Here is an 18795-nt window from a genome sequence, read left to right on the forward strand (position 1 = left end):
TATTTGGAACATTTTCTTTGAATCTACGCAACATAGCCCATAACCGCTCGTTCATAAGACGATGGTCTTGTGCCAAAGATGCTAGACATCAAAGGAAAATAGGAATTGGCTGGAATTTCTAGAAGGGTGAGTCTCAATTCTAGTTTTCTAAGATGGTCCATAGGAATTTCTAGAGCTAGAACCTAGGCTCTAAGGAGGAGAAGAAAAGACCTCACAAAATGAGGTCAACAGCAGGCACCGACCAGGGAGGGAGAGCGCGAGGGAACTCAAGGGTATCTAGGGCAAATCTTGCGGCCGAACGTTGGGACGCGGGTCGAGAGCCGCGTCAAAGACCTTAAGGAATTACTCGAAGCGGGACGCAGCGCGGTATAGTTAAGCCGCCCGAACGCCGATCCAAACACAGCGGCGGCGTTTTCAAAACGTCGCTGCACCTAAATAAGCTGCCCCAAACGGGCTCTTAAAAATATTTAATGATCATGTTTGGTTTACAAGATTTATGTAAGGTAGATAAAAATGATCTAATTGTCGCTTATAATTTATTAGATGATGTTCTGCCGGCCTTGTACCCTCTGGATTGTACTCACGTTATGGATGATTGGAACCTATGCTACTTTATTCCTTGCAGTTTGTGTCTTCCCTAGCAGTTAATGGTTTGTTGGATGTCAGAATCCTCCCTACTTATTCACCCTTAAATATGGTTGTCAGACCTACAACATCACAAACCATGTATGCCATAATTATTTACCTGCCTAGTGATAGGGACCTATCTTATGGAAATCAAATTACTATTGCTGCCACTTCAGTAATGGAATCTCATGCTACAATTGATCAGTTTGAAGTGGAGGTTGATGATATTTCAGAATCTAACCAATCTCAAGGTTTTGTTAGAATGTTCCCATGTCAAATAAATAAAAGGTTTCATATTGTCACTTCGAGAGGAGACATATAAGAAAAAAAAGTGTCTTTACTCTCTCATGTTCATCAAATTGTAAGCTAGACACGATTATTTTATTGATGACTTTGATGCTCTTGAATCAGCATGAGGGTTTGCTCCTTATCAAATGTATTTTCATCTCATGTTTCAATGTATTTTGTTGCATCAATTTTTTTATGATGGTTCTTTGCAACTATTTTTATATGTAGCCTTTTTATTAACTGGTAAAAAAGCATTAACTTCGTCTCCAAAAGAAAAATAATAAAGTAATAATAATAAAATGTTTAAGTATTTCAATATACAACTCAAATTTGATACCAAGCTGACCTAAACGGATAGATAATGCCTTCATAATTTCTTCATGTATTTTTCCCTTTTTTTACTTTTTTATTTTTGTCTTTTTCTTCATTTTTCTTTTTGGCCATTTAGCAGCATTCAGTAAAAAGAAAAAATATAACTAGCTAAAAATGGACAAGTGCTATGAACAAAACGTTAAGCAACAGAAAAATATGACGAAATAAGGCCCAAGATTGGGCATGTAAATCGGAGTGTAAACTTTGTCTTGCTTTCTTCTAATTCTTAGAGTGCACACATCATGTCATTAAATATAGATAAGGGTTTTACTATGAAAAACTCAAGCCTGCAGATAATTTCAACCAAAAGAAAAGTGTGACAAGTCAGTGCAAATGAAAAGGATAAACTCTATATGTAAAACTTAAAGCGAATATTTTGAAAAAAAGGGTTCAGGAAATATATTGCTTTAGATGTCCAACTTCACGCTATTAATTAAAATCAAAGAATTGCCATTTACCGGCACTGTAGTGAGTCTCCAATTCTTCTTCCAGCACACCCTTTAATAATGTTGACCAATTCTAGAGGAAATTTCTTGCCGGAAAAATTGCACTCAGAGGGGAAAGCAAACAGATTATAAGCATTCCCTACATTCAAAAAGTGAGCACTAAGATTAACCACCAATTCATGCCGGGATAAAATAAAGGCAATCATGTCATTAGAACAGACCACGGGAAAATAATACCCAAATATGTAAAATAGTGAGATCAAATTAACTTGAAAATTTATACCTAATCTTCGCACATCCAAAAATAATCATAGTATTTTATAAAATCTTGAATTCTGATAGGATTATATATATAAAGTAGAAAAGGTAGGAAAGCAACACTCTTTTTCTCTAACTTAAAAATTTTACCCTAACTGAGAAATTCAAGTTCGCTCTTTTTGAAAAATTTCAGTGGGGGCACCCACCTATGAAAGCCAACAGAAAGAGAGTTGGTGAGATCTCAAACTAGTAGACAAATGGAAAGTGAGACTCATAGATGAGAGACATGTGTTGATTTAATTAACCGTGGCTGAAAACTACACACGAATTTTCTCCAAAAAGTATCTTAATATTGCAGACAAGTCAATGAAGTTACTCAAGTGGTCTCCTGATTTTGACCCAAATCATGAAACTCACACTATACCAGTATATTTTAGTCTACCTGGTCTCAAGCTGCAGTTTTTTAATTATCAGGGTTTCTACTCTATTGAGACCATACTTGGGACGCTATAGAGCTAGATCTATCCACTTTCAATCTAACCAGACTTTTTGTGGCCAGAATACTTATGGAAAGAGATATTACTTTATCTGATATTACTGAAGTCTGGTTGAGCACAACTCATAATGGATATTGGCAACAAATCGTCATGGAACACAGATCTCCTTATTCTACCCAATGTAAGATGTTTGGGCATGCCCTTGATAAATGTCAAAAGCTCCATCCTAATTTGAAACCAAAAGTTCAAGTAAATAAGGAGGGGTCTAACCTACACTGAACATATCTGCTCCACTTGGAGAAGAAACTACCACAAGACAGGATTTGATGACTGATGTAATTGCTCATGTGGACCCCCCTTGACAATACTGTTACTGTTTCTTTGATTGATGTGATGTTGGATGATTCTGCAGGGCAACCTACACCATCAAACCCTATTGAAAACAAAATTGAAGGATCTTTACTTACAAATGATAGTGTTCGGATTGATAATCAGGAGAACCTTACAGCTCCCCATCTTTAGGAAGTATCCGGTGTAGAGGCGACAACTCATACTTCACATATACTAGAAACTATTGTGAGAACAACAATTGGAAATCCTTCTGCTACAGCTCTACCACCTCATCTGAATGATCAATCTTGAATGATCAATCTTCGGATGGAGGAATGGCAGGTTTACACTTTCAGGAGGAAGAAGAAGAATGGAAATCTACTTGAGCTAAGGAATCTAATGGATGAGACTGCTTACTTCTGGTAATGGCACGTACCTTATCAACTTGTTAGCTGGCTCCCTTCAGAGAACTAGAAGCAGAGGCAAAACTAAATTGGGTCGTCCCTAACTACTTCCGCACCCTGGTGCTTTTTTTTTTTATATATGTACCCTCCCTTTTTTTGAGTTTTTTTTTTGTTGTAGTGTGTGGGTTGGGTGCCTACTTTTGGGCCCACTCATACAACCTATCTGCATTCTTTTCCTTTAATATATTAACCCTTGGGTTTTTTTTGGTCTTGCCTCTGCCTCTAGTTCTAGGGAAGGAGCAAGCTAATAAGTTGGTAAAATGATTGCAATTGTCAGTAATAACTAATGTATCATCCAATATGTTCCCGAGTTGGAGTCGGCCTCCATTCTTCTTCTTCTTCCTGGAATAGACCTGACATTCCTCATCCAAAGAATCAGTCTGATGGGGTGGTAGAGGTGAAGCAGAAAGAATACAAACTGTAATACCCATAATAGGTTCTAGTATATGTGAAGTATGAGTTGCCTCTACACCGGATACTTCCTGCAGCAGGGGCAACAAACTGTAATACCCATAATAGGTTCTAGTATATGTGAAGTATGAGTTGCCTCTACACCGGATACTTCCTGAAGAAGTGGAGCTACGAGGCTCTCCTAATTATCAGTCTGAACACTATCATTTGTAGGTGATAGCCCATCAGTATTGTTTCCTATGGGGTTTGAAGGTGTCGGCATCACATCACTCGCAGTAACAGTAATGGCAGGGGCAATAGAATCAGACACCAAAAATCTGGCTTGTGGTAGTTTTTTCTCCAGGTGGTACAGATATATCCTTAGAACCATTCTTATATATAAGAAAGCCCAAGGGCTAATATAGTAGAAAGGAAAGATACAGAAAGGTTGGATGAGAGGGCTCAAACTGAAACTTAAGCACCCGGAATACAACACACACCTACGTCCCAAGAAAGTATATGTATACCCAAAAAACCAAAATTATAAGCTAGACATGTAAACTCCATGCCAAAAAATCTCCACACTCTCGATAATGGGAGCTTGAGTGTGACCCAATGTATCATTCCCTCTTACCTCTGGTTCAAGATAGGGAGCCTACTAAGAAATGGTTAAGTCTACTGTCATTACCCGAAACAACTAATGTAAGTTCCTGAGTTCTAATAGGCATTTATTCTTCTTCTTCTTCCTGGATGTGTAAACCCGTCAATCCACATCTGAAGACTAGCTCATCAGATCAGTGTATTGGTCCAAAGATTGGCGGGCATGTGTAGGTTGTTGCACAACATGATCCCCTTATTCCTAAATAACAATAACAACTTGTTCGATCTGATAAAGTGGTAGGGCTGCAGTAAAAGCTCACTTATGATAGAATGTTGAATTTGAGGCTGGGGCACACCTATGGCTAGACACTCCACCACGAGATTGCCAACTGTTACATCAATGATAGGTTCTAGAGTAGGTGAAGTATCAAATGTCTCCTCTGCCTCCACCAACTAATGTTCCACAAGAGGCATCAGAGGACCTTCATCTTGAGCATTATGTGGAGGCTGAATAGTTGAAAGTTTTTTTCGCAGGGGTAATTGAATGAAAACAATCCTATTAAATGACTTTGGATTGGGCTAATTAACAATAGCCGAGATTTTGGTTGGATTCATCTCAATGCCAACCACTAATACGACATATCCAAGGAAGTAAGGGTGCATTTGGGTGGACTTATATGCGGCTTATGCGTTTCGAAAATGCAGGTAAGGTGTTTGGTTTTCGCATTTGGAGTGTGTCCCGTGAAACGCATTTTTAAGTTATAACAGTATACAGCTCGCGCCCTCAAGGTCGCGTACCAGCGTTTTGATCTTTTTTTTTTTACTTACCTCACGCGTCTATTACTTCTCCCTTCCTCTTCTCCCCTGTGATCCGCCCTCGCTGTGCTCAGTAAGTACCTTCCCTTGTTTTTCTTGTGATCCATATCAATGGAGGATTGCATATGGACGGCTGTGAAGCATTGCATATGAATGACTCTTCCGACTTTTAGGATGAAATGTTTTCCATGCGAATTAAGATGTGAAGCATTGAATGGCATTCTTTTTTATTTTGAGATGGTTTTCGTTTTACTTAATGGAATCCCGATGTTTTATGTGGCAGTTTTGTGGTAGTTTTGCTTCATCATTCCCTACTTATAATATTTGAGAGAGGTCGCGGCCCGACCCGTAGGTAGATATTCAAGAGGCTACGGCCCGAGCAGCGTGTCGAATATTTACGTCTCTAGATTGACAAATAAGTCTGCTATTTTGAGGCTCTTGTATTTGTGGATTGTAGTGGATATGTTTGCTTTTTAAATATTTTCATATCTTTGTTGGCAGCAAAAGTAAGCATTGGCAAAGAGTTTTGAATAAAAATATTGAAATCATAATATCACTATCGCACCAGAATAAAAATACAATCATTACAGTCTTAAGATTCAGCTATTCAATCCTCCCAGAACCTTTAAAAAATTATTTCGCTTTTTGTAGTATATTCGCACTAGCTCATCTATTTGATAAAGATGACTTGGTTCGAATATGGATTGCATTATCCAGCCGCCTTCTATTGTTTTTGGTTATGTTTACGGTGTTACAGTTTCCATCTCTCTGTTTTATTGTAGGAGTTCAATTCAACATTCTATTATCTTTAGAAATGATTTGGTGTTAGATATGTAAATACATAGAAATTGAGTGGCATGCATATAAATCTTCCATTTTTATATTCTTATATCAAAATTGAATTGGGCATTTTTTTTATTAATCTTTTTTTTCAAATTGTACGATTTTTTATCACGTAATTTTCTAACTAGTCTATTCTCTCTTAAATGATTGTAGTAAGATGAGCTATAGGTTTTCAAAAAAGTTCGAGCGAGTACTATGTCCCTGTGGACTGTCGTCCTTATTACTCACGTCACGTCAGCAGCATAGCTACGGGCGGCAATTCTATAAGTGTCGTGGTGGCCACATGGACCGGAGGACTACAAGTTTTTTAGGAGAGCAGAAAGTACATCCAATTCTACGTTATCCCAACCTGACAACGTTGCTCGGAGTTCAACGGTATCACAACTTGAGAACATCATTTGCGGTTCAACTGTTTCCCAGTCGGACAACGTTGCTCCGGGTTATACGGTATCACATCCAGGCGACGTTCTTCGTGACATGTTTCTACATTTTAAAATAAATATTGTCATTTTTTACCTTATAATTTTAACATATTATTTCTCTTTTTTTAGATTTCATGATACTCACTATTATGTGAGGTATATAATATCTTTTTTTGTACTGTTATGAAGGGTTTTTATTGGTTCTAAAATAGTTAATGTATAGACATTATAGTTTTATTAAAAACATTACAATTTCAGCATGTCAAATCGTTTATTTACTTAAAAAAAACCTGCAAATCAGCTGCTCTCAAAATGCACAAACTAAACATCTTATCTAAAACAGGGGCAAAATTTTCATTTATCTAGAATCAGCTGTTTTCAGAACCACAAACCAAACAGTCAGACAGTTTATCCGAATCAGTTGTTGATCAGCAGCTTATCAAGATAAGCTGGTTATCTCGATATGCAGGATAAGTTGTAGCTGCCCCAAACAAACCCTAATTCTATATAATGAAGAAGTGATACTTCTATGTATGTTCATACAGTTGGGCTTTCCAAAGAACTTCAAAAATGTATCACATGTACTACAAATGCTTCCGCATTAAACAGCTATACTCCAAAATATAGTCAAAATACACAAACATATCCAATAAAGGCTAGAAAAAACTAATTCATCAGCCTAATAAAAGTATTCAGTGTATTAGATAGACCAAAATGCATGATTTTTCACTTATACAATCAATCTCGCATGATACTGTTACGAGGCTTCTTGAAGGTGTTTAAGAAGCAAATTTAGTGGGGAAATGATAAGAGAGCAGCGAGGGAATGAAAATAAGGGTAATCAACGATGTTTGGAAGGAGATAGGTGGCGTTTGACAGCTATCCAAACTGAAAACAGATATCAAATGACAATACAGCAAGATATAGGTGATGAGTTACCTATTTCTAAGCAAGATACAGACACGCCCTTACAAAATGAAAAGATAGAGCACTCCTTAAAGCATAAACCAGATAATAAAATCTCTCAAAAAAAATGAAGTCTCAAAACAGCCCAACACCAAATATAAGAAAGCCCATAATAAAAAATAAAACTAATTGAAAATAAATAAATATGAAATAAAGCAAAAAAGGTAGAAATCCTTGTTGATTTTGCTAAAGTCGGTACGGAGGACAGTAACTTCCGCGAATATGCAATTTATGCAAACCACGGAATTGAGACACAAAAGGACTCCCACACCCGCGTCTCTATATCACAAAATTAGGCCTTATTCTCCCACAATCACGTGCTTTTTGCTATCCCGCAAAATATGTCGACCGCAGATCTCACAAAAACTGGATAGCGGGACATCTGGTGTAATGCTCTCACATCATTCTCTACGAGTAAGCGAGGCTTCTTCTTCTCTGAAAACTTATGAAATCGATCTACCACCATCATAACAAATTCAATATCTTGTTGTGTCTGAGGCAGTCTACTATAAAAAATATGTCCATGTTTATCCCAAGCAACTCTAAAAAACAAATGTCATTCTAAAAAATGTTCAAATATAATAAGAGTCATATTTCCTTAGCACAACCAAAATTGAAACTGTACGCGGATGAGTATTCTAGAACAAAATCTTGAGTCATTACATATATAACTTTCTTCTCCAAGTTCTAGTGCTCCGTGGGGTATCCAATAAACAAGTTTGTCTAAAAGAACTTACTCTGAAATGAAATCTATGGCATGCTGGAACACTCTCATTAGCAACCACCCAGAAGATAAACTATCGTTCAGGATATCCAACAATTCCTTCCGCAAGTGTCGTCCCTTTTCTGGTATTGACTCTTCAGACTCATTAGCTTCTAAATCAATCAATGTTAATCATGTTTTAATCCATCTCATAGGCTCAACTTGAATCACTAGCATCTCTACATCCTCAGTTGGAAGCTAGTACGTCTTTTTTTGCATCCTCACTTTCTTCGGTGTCTCCTACATCACAATCTATTTCTTCAACTATTCCATCCTCAGTGAAGAAGATCGCCCTCCTATTTGGGCAATCAAATGCAATATGCCTATAGTCATGGCACTTGACGCACTTCCTTTTTGGGACCAATTTTTTAGCACTCGATGTTTATAGCTTTTTCCACTCTGAATAGGTTTATTATCAGGTGGTATCGGAGGGGATGCTTCGCTAGGTGTACATTTCTTGTATGATTATAGCGTAGAAAGATATGATTGTCACCTGGTGACGTTGTTTCTCCACCTACAAAGCTAGTGTCTGTACATCGAATAAGGACCAATACAGGTGCAACTGCACACGATCCCAATAGGAAACCTCAGTACTCCAAAATACCTTGTTACTATGGGCCCATCTAGTTCCACTACACACATTTCAGCATAAGTTGATCCAATACAATTCAGCTGTGTACTCCACAGATAATCTCCTTGGCATATGTGATAGAATTACATGAACATATCCTATTAGTACTGTAGGGAAAAGTATTTGCGCTACATCTCCGCTTTCATCTTAAACCAAGTTGTGATATTATGATGACCAAAGAAACTTCAAGTTCTCTAGTCACTAAGATGCACTCTTATTTAACTTAATTGCAGTTAACTTCTATATTTATGTCCAGTGAAATGTCTTTATACTCAAAGATTCATTCTACTACTTAGAGTCACTCAATGAATTCATCTGAATCCATGCCACCGCTAAAATTTGTCAAGTTAATCTCACTGTAGAATCTTAAATTCTTCTGTGATATTCCCTGCCAAATCATCTTGGTATTTGTTCTTCATCTCTAGAAACTTTCCAATGTAAATGATATATATTAATATAGGTCAAATAACTAAGCGTATATAGGCATTCCTCTAGAAAAAAATATTCTATGGTTTAAATGCTTTAATATCAAATGACACCATCCCATGGTGCTCAGACAATATATTAGGATCGATTCAAGTGCTGGATGATTCAAGTGCTGGATATATTGTTAGAATAAAAAGGAGAAAAGTATTTGATTCATCTAGGATTCGGAAAAGGGAAGCTGGATAGTGGCTACCTTGGAGGGAAAGTCAGCAACTAAGAGAAGAATGGCGGCTTGATCAGTAATAGACAGACATCAGGAGGCTCCACCACTTATTATTAATCAAGATACAAACTCATCATCTGAAGAAAAAGAAGACTACAACACTCCTAAGAGCATAAATCCAGAGAAATAATCTTTACATTGTATAAATCAAAACCCCAAAAAGTATCCAGCTTGTTCTAAAACAACATACTTATACAAGAACAAGAATTGAACTCTAATACAAATTAAAATTAGACATATAGGGGGCCCACAAGAAAAGAGGCAAAAAAAATCTCCCAAGATTGGGCTCAAGGAACAGAAAAAGCGCATCTCGCAAACGTCCTGCCTGGATGGGACATTCCCTCATTACCCCCACAGATCATTCAAATAGAATCTTGAAATCCAACCGGCTGAAACCATTTTGCTCGGCATCATGCACCAAACAACAAACCCAAAACCAATCTCAGCCCTCAGCAAACAAAACTACAAACGCTAAGACTGCATGAACACCAATTCAATTTCCCTCAATCCTAACAAAGCAGGAAATCCTAGCAAGCCCAAAATAAGCATATGATGCAAGGCATCCCATTTTCCAGTTGGAAAATATGATGCAAAGGTATCCCACATTCCTGTTGGAAAATAATCAAAATTGATCTGGAATCTTCCCCAGTTAAGACTTTGATTTCCTTCAACCAAACACCTCCACTGTCAACCAATCTGTGACGTAGACTCCTTCCTTGTTTGTTTGAAAAATGCTGGCATCATGATCCAGAATTCACCACTTTTTCCACTAAGAACAATTGTTTCAAAGCATAAGCATCCATTTCAATCAATCGTTGAGAGAAGTTCTTTGCATGTAATATGTTTTCACATAACCTTGAAGGTGTTAGAGTACATTTACTTGATAAGAAAATTAAGCACTACACTATTAAACATTTTTCATTATCAATATAATCATATCAATGCAATCGCTGGAAATAAAACATTGTGCATATTGCACCCTTACAAGGAAATCACTTGCAATGTACAGAAAATTTCATGCATGCTGGTTTCCTGAATAATTTATCCTAATCAACTAGCTATTATAAAAAATGAAGCAACCTTTGTCATGATATCATCATTAAGCAGAGAAATGTACCCGAACAGTTACCATTCTGAATCTCTACTGGAGAGCTGGCTTCATTTCTCCTTAGTGTTGAGTGTTTCAAGATATGGATGGAAGGTTTTGAGCTTCTCATATATTCAACCTCCTCAATATCAACAGCAAGAGCCGTTGCTCCGAGATCAAGAGCATATCTATATTTCCATAAGGATCTTTATGAAGCATAAAAAAGCTGACAACAGAAGAGCGAAAAAATCACAACATCAACGACAAAAGCTCAGCTGCTCGTCTGTCCAGAACATGCCTTAAGATACAAAACGGCTATTTCTATAGCATAAGGTAATCAATAATGAAGAGAAACAATCTCTCAATGCTGATAATCAAATCTGCCTTTCTAGACAAGCATGAGCTTACAAAAGGGAAAGTTTCAAAAGCAACAAAGTTGTTTTCCATTGCCACGCTGCTAAAAGTTTTGTGAAACCGTAACAGCTTTAAAGCTTATGATAGTATGATATGGTTAGTCTGCTTTGCAGCTGGAAAGACAAAATAAACCTGTTTCGTTATTCTTGAAATATAGATGTAATTATCAATCTTGCCTAGAAAACCAAAGCAAGATAATTCCATGCATCCAAATGTGAAAATAAGAATGGGTAGTCTCTTTCCAGTGAAAGTAAGTAAAATGTGAAATAATTTTGTAAAGCTCTAGGATTGATAAGTTGATACGGAATTAACCCGAAAGTAAAACTCTGTTGATGACATCGTTTTCCCTTGATGGTAATTTTATTAATCGCAAATCCCCACTCATATGCAAAACACCTCTATGACAAATATACACAATATCAGTTGACAACAATATCAAGCTGTATATTTAGAATAATCCCTCTGGAAAAAAAAAATGCTCAAATCAGTTATGGATTGGAAAAATCAGCTGAAAGTTCTATGTTTGATTTAGACAAGTTCACAAAGTACCTACTTAATGAAGAGAAAATAATAGCAGCTAATGAGTAAGTATCAAATAACTTCTAGGAACTAATGAACAATATAAAACAGGAACTTTGCAAGATATTGGCCGTCATTCAAGTTAAAGCCGTCTATTTGATAATCTCGTAATTCAAAGAATTTATAAATTAACATTTTTTATATTTCCTCATCAAGCTTTTCTCTTTCTTAAAATAGTTGGGTTTCATATTTGAATGTCCAATCAATCATGGCTGGTTGAATAAAAATTATAAAATAAGTTATTCAACATATATTCTCAAATTTATAGTTTTCTATCACTGATGAAAGTAGAATATGAATAATGACGGCTCATGGGAACTTCAAAAATTATAATAAAGCAGAATTAAAAATGAGAAGCAATGAAACATTCCAACGGTCCAAAGGAACTTTGAAAAATAATGATCCAATTCTCAAGGCATTGGTTACTTCAAAGCATACAAGCTCAAGTTCTCAACAATAGTAAAGCTTCCAAAACGAACATTGTAAATGTTTAAGATCACCCATCATAGACAATATAGATGACAAAGCTGTCGAAGAGTCATCAAAATTAGAAAAATCCTTGGTTTCAATCACAACCACGCAAGAGCTAGTTGTGCACATTCATCTAACTATTCTATCAAAGAATTTGTTACGAGGTTTGAAACTCGTAAAACCAAGATTTCTTCCAAAGAAAATGAGACATTACATGACAAAAATAAGGATCAACAGGAAGAATTTATAAAAGTCACCTTTTAGCGAAAAACCCACACCAAGCCATACTTTGCAATGCATAATAAAATAATGTTTAGAGACAATAACCCTATTAGGAATTAGATGAGACCAAATTCAAACTATCAAAACCAAATAAAATAGAAAGAAGATAGACAGAAGTAGCGCACAAAGAATTATGCAGGCCTTATCGACTCTGCCATAGAAATTATTATGACTTTGTGTGGAGGTTGGCAGCGCTAATCTCTTCAATGTCACCTAAAGATGGAGCCCCTTTTTCAAGAAAAAAAAATTTAGGCAACCAAAATATCTTGTGAAATCCCAAAAATACCCATAACAAAACAACCAAAAATAACTTTGTTCGCCTGTGGTCTGACAACATAATATCAAGAATGCTCATTTAATGTGCAATTCCATAATAGATATCTTATCTAGTCAATATTAATGAACATGTTATCTTTTTATACAACATAATCCCACGATCCTCACAATCTGAATCTGAGCTATTGGCATCAGAAGTGGATCACAAAATATTTGCTAGTGTAAAAATTAATCCATGACTAAGTTACGTAAAATATTTCTCCATAAAGTATAAATTAAGCTTTGAAACTTAACAAGCACAAATGAAAGCTAACAAATCATTGTATATCCACGGCAATGGCAATGATCCCTAACTCCTTGTGCAGAAAACCAACTGAAGTTGCACATAACCTAAATTTAGGGTATGTCCAAGGGCAAAGTTGTATAAGGTCTCCTTAGAGAAAAATTGATGGGACCAATGGCATTCGAGGAAAAAGACTTTACAAGAATGCAGCATTTAAGGTAGAAAAAATAAGATACAGTATTTAAGTGTCTGTAGGATTTAAACTTGCCATTTTCTCTATTCAGTAAAATTCAAATTAATCCTATATAATTATTATTCAAATCCAGCCACCAAACAATCCTCTCTGCCTCTCACTCTCTCTCATCCCCATTTTCCTCTCTCTACACCACTCCCTCCCATTCTCTGCATCCCACTCCATGAATCTCACTTTTTCTCCCTCCTAAGCTTTCTCTCTCTCTCCCTTTCCCATTCTCCTGCTCTCTCCCTTCTCTCGAACTCTCTTTCTCTTGCTTCCTCACTCTTTACAAATTTTTTAAAAAAATGAGATAAAAAAATTGTGTGCACCATATTGTTGCAACTTTTCTTGCAAATTCATCAAAACACACCAACGACTCACTTTGATGTTTATGTACCGATGCACATCATTTCAATGCAGAAGGAAAATTTAATATTGCTCATGTAATTTTTTCATAAAAGTGACCTATACACGTGATTATTTTGTATGATGAGAAAAAGATTCAAATGCGCCTTTTTTGGATGGCAAAAGAAGATCCAAGCTAACAAAAAAAGTAGTACCCACAAGCATCTTTTTTAATACGGCATGACAACTTTGTGTACATATTTTCAGGAAAATATGAAAATTGATACATGATTTACTTTTTGTGGTAGGGTAAAAGACATGATCAAAGTATGGTACATCACCCATATATGCATCTGCTTTGGCCCTATCGGAATTATGGTGGATTCCTCCAACACTGAATCATCTTCAGAAGGTGTTCTTGATTCCACCGGAAGATTGAGTCCAACCTCCACTCCCTTACAGATCAGAGAACCGGAAACCAACATGAGTTTCTTGTTCACTGCTCATAAACTGAACAGCAGCAAATGTCAATAATGGTCCCAAAGGACGTGGGAAGTTTGGTCACCTCATTGAATGATTCGTGAGCCTCCAAAGACTGACCCAGCATATGGAGCTTAGGAAATGGAGAACTCCATGGTCATGTCATGGTTGATCAACTCCATGGAGACTTCTATAGGTCGTTCATATATGTTCTCCCTTCTTCTAGTGCTCTCTGGACAGTTGTCTCTGATGTAGGAAAATTCGGCCAACTCATTGAGGTATCTAAGAAAATCTGAGAAACAAATGAACTTGTTGAATTGTTGAACAATAGATGGAATGTGACATGTATTACGACTATACTTGGGATTCTCCAGCCGACCTATCTTTTTTCCATAAGATTGTAGAAAGGGATCGTATGTTCCAATTCCTGACTGGTCTTAACAAATAACTTGACGAAGTCTGAGGCCGTATTCTTGGTCAGAATCCCCTTCCTTCCACTCGCGCCGCTTTCATCGAGATTTGTCGAGGTGAAAGTCTGCGACTCATCATGCTCGAAACCTCTACTCCTTCAATTGAAATGTCTGTCTTGATCTCAATTAGTGCTCATCCCTCATCCATGTCACATTGAATTAATCACCCTACTTGTGATTACTGTCACAAACCAAACCACACTCGAGGCAAGTGTTGGAAGCTTCACAGTAAACCAACTTACAAACCTTTGACCAAATCCTCTACTATCAAGGGTCTCACGGCGACAGCAAAACCTACCACGACTCAACCGACTCCTACCCAGAACATCCCGGAATCCTCCGAATCACTAAAAAACCAAATGGAGCAATTGATCAAGCTTCTTGGAGCCAATCAGGTCTCTACGGATCCATCGACTTCTTACATCTAACAAAGTACTCTTCCTATAGCTCTCACAATTTATTCCTCCTCTAGTCCGTGGATTATTAATTCAGGAGTCACAGATCACATGAGTAGATGCTCGCAAGCTTTCCCAACTTATTATCCTTGCTCTGGAAAAGATATAGTCAAAATTAACGATGGTTCATGTTGCTCCATTGCTAGTAAAGGGTCGATTGTACTGACAATTTGTCTTAATTCAAGAGTCTGTTTTACAAGTTCCCCAATTACAATGTAAATTGTTATCTATCAGCAAGCTATCGAATGATGTTGATTACATTGCTAATTTCTCTTCTAATGGTTGTGTTTTTCAGGATTTTTGTTTGGGGAGAATGAATGGAACTGTTAAGAGAGTAACCAAAAGAGCACTGAAAGTGCGGCTACCTCTCAGAAATTGTAGCTTATCTCAAGACATTAAATGTCTCATTATGTTATAGCATTTTCGTTTAGGTCATCCTAGTTTTCAATATTTAAAAAATTAGTATCCTTTGATATTTTCTAATAAAAATCCTTCTAATTTCAATTGTGAGACATGTCAGCTAGTCAACCATCATCGGGTCCATTACCCACCCCACATTTACACTCCTTCCGCTCCTTTTTCTCTCATTCACAGTGACCTATGAGGACATTCTTGCACTCCCAACTATACCAATAAAAGATGGTTCCTGACTTTAATTGATGACCGCACTCGAATGACATGGGTCTACATTTTAAAAGACAAATCGGAAGCTGTTGTCAACTTCCAAAATTTTTACACTTTCATTTTAACTCAATTCGATGCTCTTGTTCAGGTTCTTCGAGCCAACAATTGTCGAGAATTTTTCAACCCAATTTTAGGTGAATTCTTGGTAAGGGCATCCTCCACCATAGCTCGTGTATCGACAATTAACAAAATGGGGTAGCCAAGAGAAAAATCATCACCTCCTCGACGTTACTTGCTCCATTATGTTTCAGTCTAATATACCGAAATGTTTTCGAAACGATGTCATTCTCACTGTCACATATCTCACAAATAAAGTCCTCTTTAAAATTCACAAGTTTCGAACCCTCTTAACCATCCTGATGTCATGCTTCCCTATCAATCAGGTCTTCTCCACGTTAGACTCAAGCTATTTGGGTGCACTTGATTCCAAATCCATAAAATATATTTTCCTTGGGTACTCCGCTATTCAGAGGGGATATCGGTGTCTTGATTTTACCACTAACAAAATCTATATGAGTGATAATGTCTCCTTTTAAAGTGTTTCTTATTTTCCTAGCCCTGCCCCAAGTGAGAGGGAATGTGGGTTCTTAGACACCATCCCTTATCCTATTCCTATAGATATTCCCCCCATTGTTCCTGCCACTAAAGAGTCCCATATTCCAATGAGTGCCCCATCTCCTCCCACTATCTGTCTACCCTCGACACACCCATTCCAATGCTTCTACTCTGAAACCTGCAATCACTTTATAGGATCTTGACTCCACTACAAGAGACATCCTCAACACGACCCCTTTGAATAAGGTGAGTTCTCGGAGTAAGTTATGTAATCAGACATTCTCCCTCACTTTTATAGCAAAATATGTCTCTTTTTGCAGTTTATCTCCGACCTACAGAACATTGATCTCTTTTTGCAGTTTATCTCAGCTACTATTGAGGTTGCTCTTGCTGATGTTGTATGGAAAGCGACAATAAATGAGGAAATTAATGTCCTTCAGTGGAACCATACAATGGACGTCGTTGATCTTCCTCCAAGTAAGAAAGTTGTAGAGTGTTGATAGATTTACCGCACCAAGTTCAACTCTGATAAATTTTTTGAATGCAACAAAGCACAATTGGTCGCAAAAGGATACTCGCAGACCTATGGAGTTTACTATGAGGAGACATTTACTCCTGTGGTTAAGTTAAACACTATTCGGGTATTGTCCCTTGCAGTAAATCTAGATTGATCTTTATTCTAGCTAGATGTCAAGAATGCATTCTTGAATGGAGAGCTTACGGAAAAGGTGTACATGACTCTCCCTAGCTTTGACTCCACTGCCTCTAAAGGTCATGTATGTCGGCTGTGAAAGTCTGTCTATGAGCTAAAGCACTCCACAAGGGCCTGGTTTGGCAAGTTCACAAAGGTTGTTGTTGGTCATGGTTTTACTCATACTCAATCAGATCACACTCGTTTCTTTTGGCATTTCTTCAATGGTCAGGTAGCAATCATTATTGTCTATGTTGATGATAGTATTCTTACAAGTAACGATCTCCCAACATTGGATTCCTTGAAAAACATTCTTGCTAAGTCCTTTGAAATGAAGGAATTGAGATCTATCTGGTACTTTTTAGGCATAGAAGTGGCTCGATTATCTCAGGGCATTTGTCTATCTCAACGCAAATATGTGGTTGATCTCTTAACAGAGAGCAAACTTCTTATATGCAAACTATTGGTTGTCTCTATGGATCCCATTGAAAACTTATCTGACATTCTCAACATTGTGCCTATCAACAATCACTACCAACATCTTGTGAGGAAATTCATCTACCCATACTCACCCCGACATATGTCATGTAGTTGGTATAGTGAGTCAATTAATGCATAACTCATATGAGCACCATCTCCAATCTATCCACCTGATTCTTCACTATTTAAAAAGTACGTCGGGCTCAAGTTTACTTTTCTCTTGTCACACCTCTCTATCCATTGTTGGTTATAAATATGTTGATTGGGTCGAGTCAGTTGATGACCGATGTTCTACCTCGGGATATTGCTCATTTGTATGGAGAAATCTGATCACATGGAAAAGCAAAAAATAATCTATGGATGCCCGGAGCAATGCTGAAACTGAATTTTGGTTTATGCCCTTAAGGAGCAGTGAAGCCTTCTGGCTACGCATTATGTTCCGTGAACTTCGTATGCTAACATTCATCCCACTGCAGTTATTCTATAATAATAAAGTCGTCATTAACATTGCGCACAATCCAATCCAGCATGATCGTACCAAACATGTGGAGATTGATAGACACAAAATTAAGAAAATGATTGAGTCCAGCAAAATTTTTTTTTTCCTTTCTTATGCCTATTGTATTTGGGTATAAATACCCCTCCTTTCAATAAAATCAAGGTACTTTATTCCAATTCTCAACAATATATATATATATATATATATTATCTTATATTATACAATTTAAATTCACCATTTAAAGCTAAGAGCAGTCGACCCATCTACTATCCATAATAGTTTGTCGAGAATGAAAAATTTAAGATTAGTCTAAGCATAAGAAGAAATAATATAATATCAAATGTACCTCTATAATCATTCCTAAAGATCTCACAACAACAACAATAACAAAACCTTAATCCCATTATGTGGGGTCGGCTACATTCATAAAGATCAAATGAAAGCAAAATTGTGGTATGTGCTTTCTAACCAAATGGTTTTACTATCAAATGGCAACATAAATAGGAACAAATCTGGTTGGCGCCCTTTGTGTTGATAGTTTACAACAAAATGGCACCATAAGATTATAATCATAACCAGAGCCCGCGGGTTCTTCAATTGCATAAATCTCGTAATTACTGAATCATGGGGTGCACTTGATATGGTATGAAACAATGTATAAATTAAGATTGAATTAAAAGTATCCCCCTAAACAAGCATTTATCTCAGATCTATAAGATTCTATTGGATGATATAATTCATGGTTGCTAACAAAAATACTTGGGTTAGAATAAGCAAGGTGCATCAGCATACATAGTAGACTAGAGCCAATGATAATTGCAAACGATGAAACCATAGACTTTGATTAGATTCGCCATCATGTCCCCACCATCCACTTAAGGCTAATGGTGCTAATTTTTTATGTTGTTATAAACTAAATCACTACTAATATATCCTAAATACCTAGCATCAGACTAACTTTAATTGAAAATTTTCTCTTGAGACTTGTCGTAATTAACCATAGAAACTTTCATCTATATGAAACCTAGAACCATATCAAGAAGTCCTTAAAAATAGGATGAAAACTCAGGAATATATATATATATAT

At 36.8% G+C, this 18795-nt stretch overlaps 1 protein-coding gene across 3 annotated transcripts in view; it reads right to left on the reverse strand.

The window, feature by feature from the left end:
* Nucleotides 1-18795, reverse strand: part of LOC110038799 (molybdenum cofactor sulfurase) — a 170145-nt gene that overhangs the window by 121798 nt on the left and 29552 nt on the right. For 2 of the 3 annotated variants that reach the window (XM_020743702.1, XM_020743700.1), the window contains exons 5-6: nt 10540-10697; nt 1746-1872 (exon numbers count right to left, since the gene is read on the reverse strand). In XM_020743702.1, coding sequence (XP_020599361.1) covers nt 1746-1872; nt 10540-10697 — 285 coding nt within the window. The remainder of the gene's footprint in view (nt 1-1745; nt 1873-10539; nt 10698-18795) is intronic. The other variant, XM_020743701.1, reaches the window with a different exon arrangement.

The sequence above is a fragment of the Phalaenopsis equestris genome, unplaced genomic scaffold (genome assembly GCF_001263595.1).
Source record: "Phalaenopsis equestris unplaced genomic scaffold, ASM126359v1 Scaffold233918, whole genome shotgun sequence".
NCBI classification, from domain to species: Eukaryota; Viridiplantae; Streptophyta; class Magnoliopsida; order Asparagales; family Orchidaceae; genus Phalaenopsis; species Phalaenopsis equestris.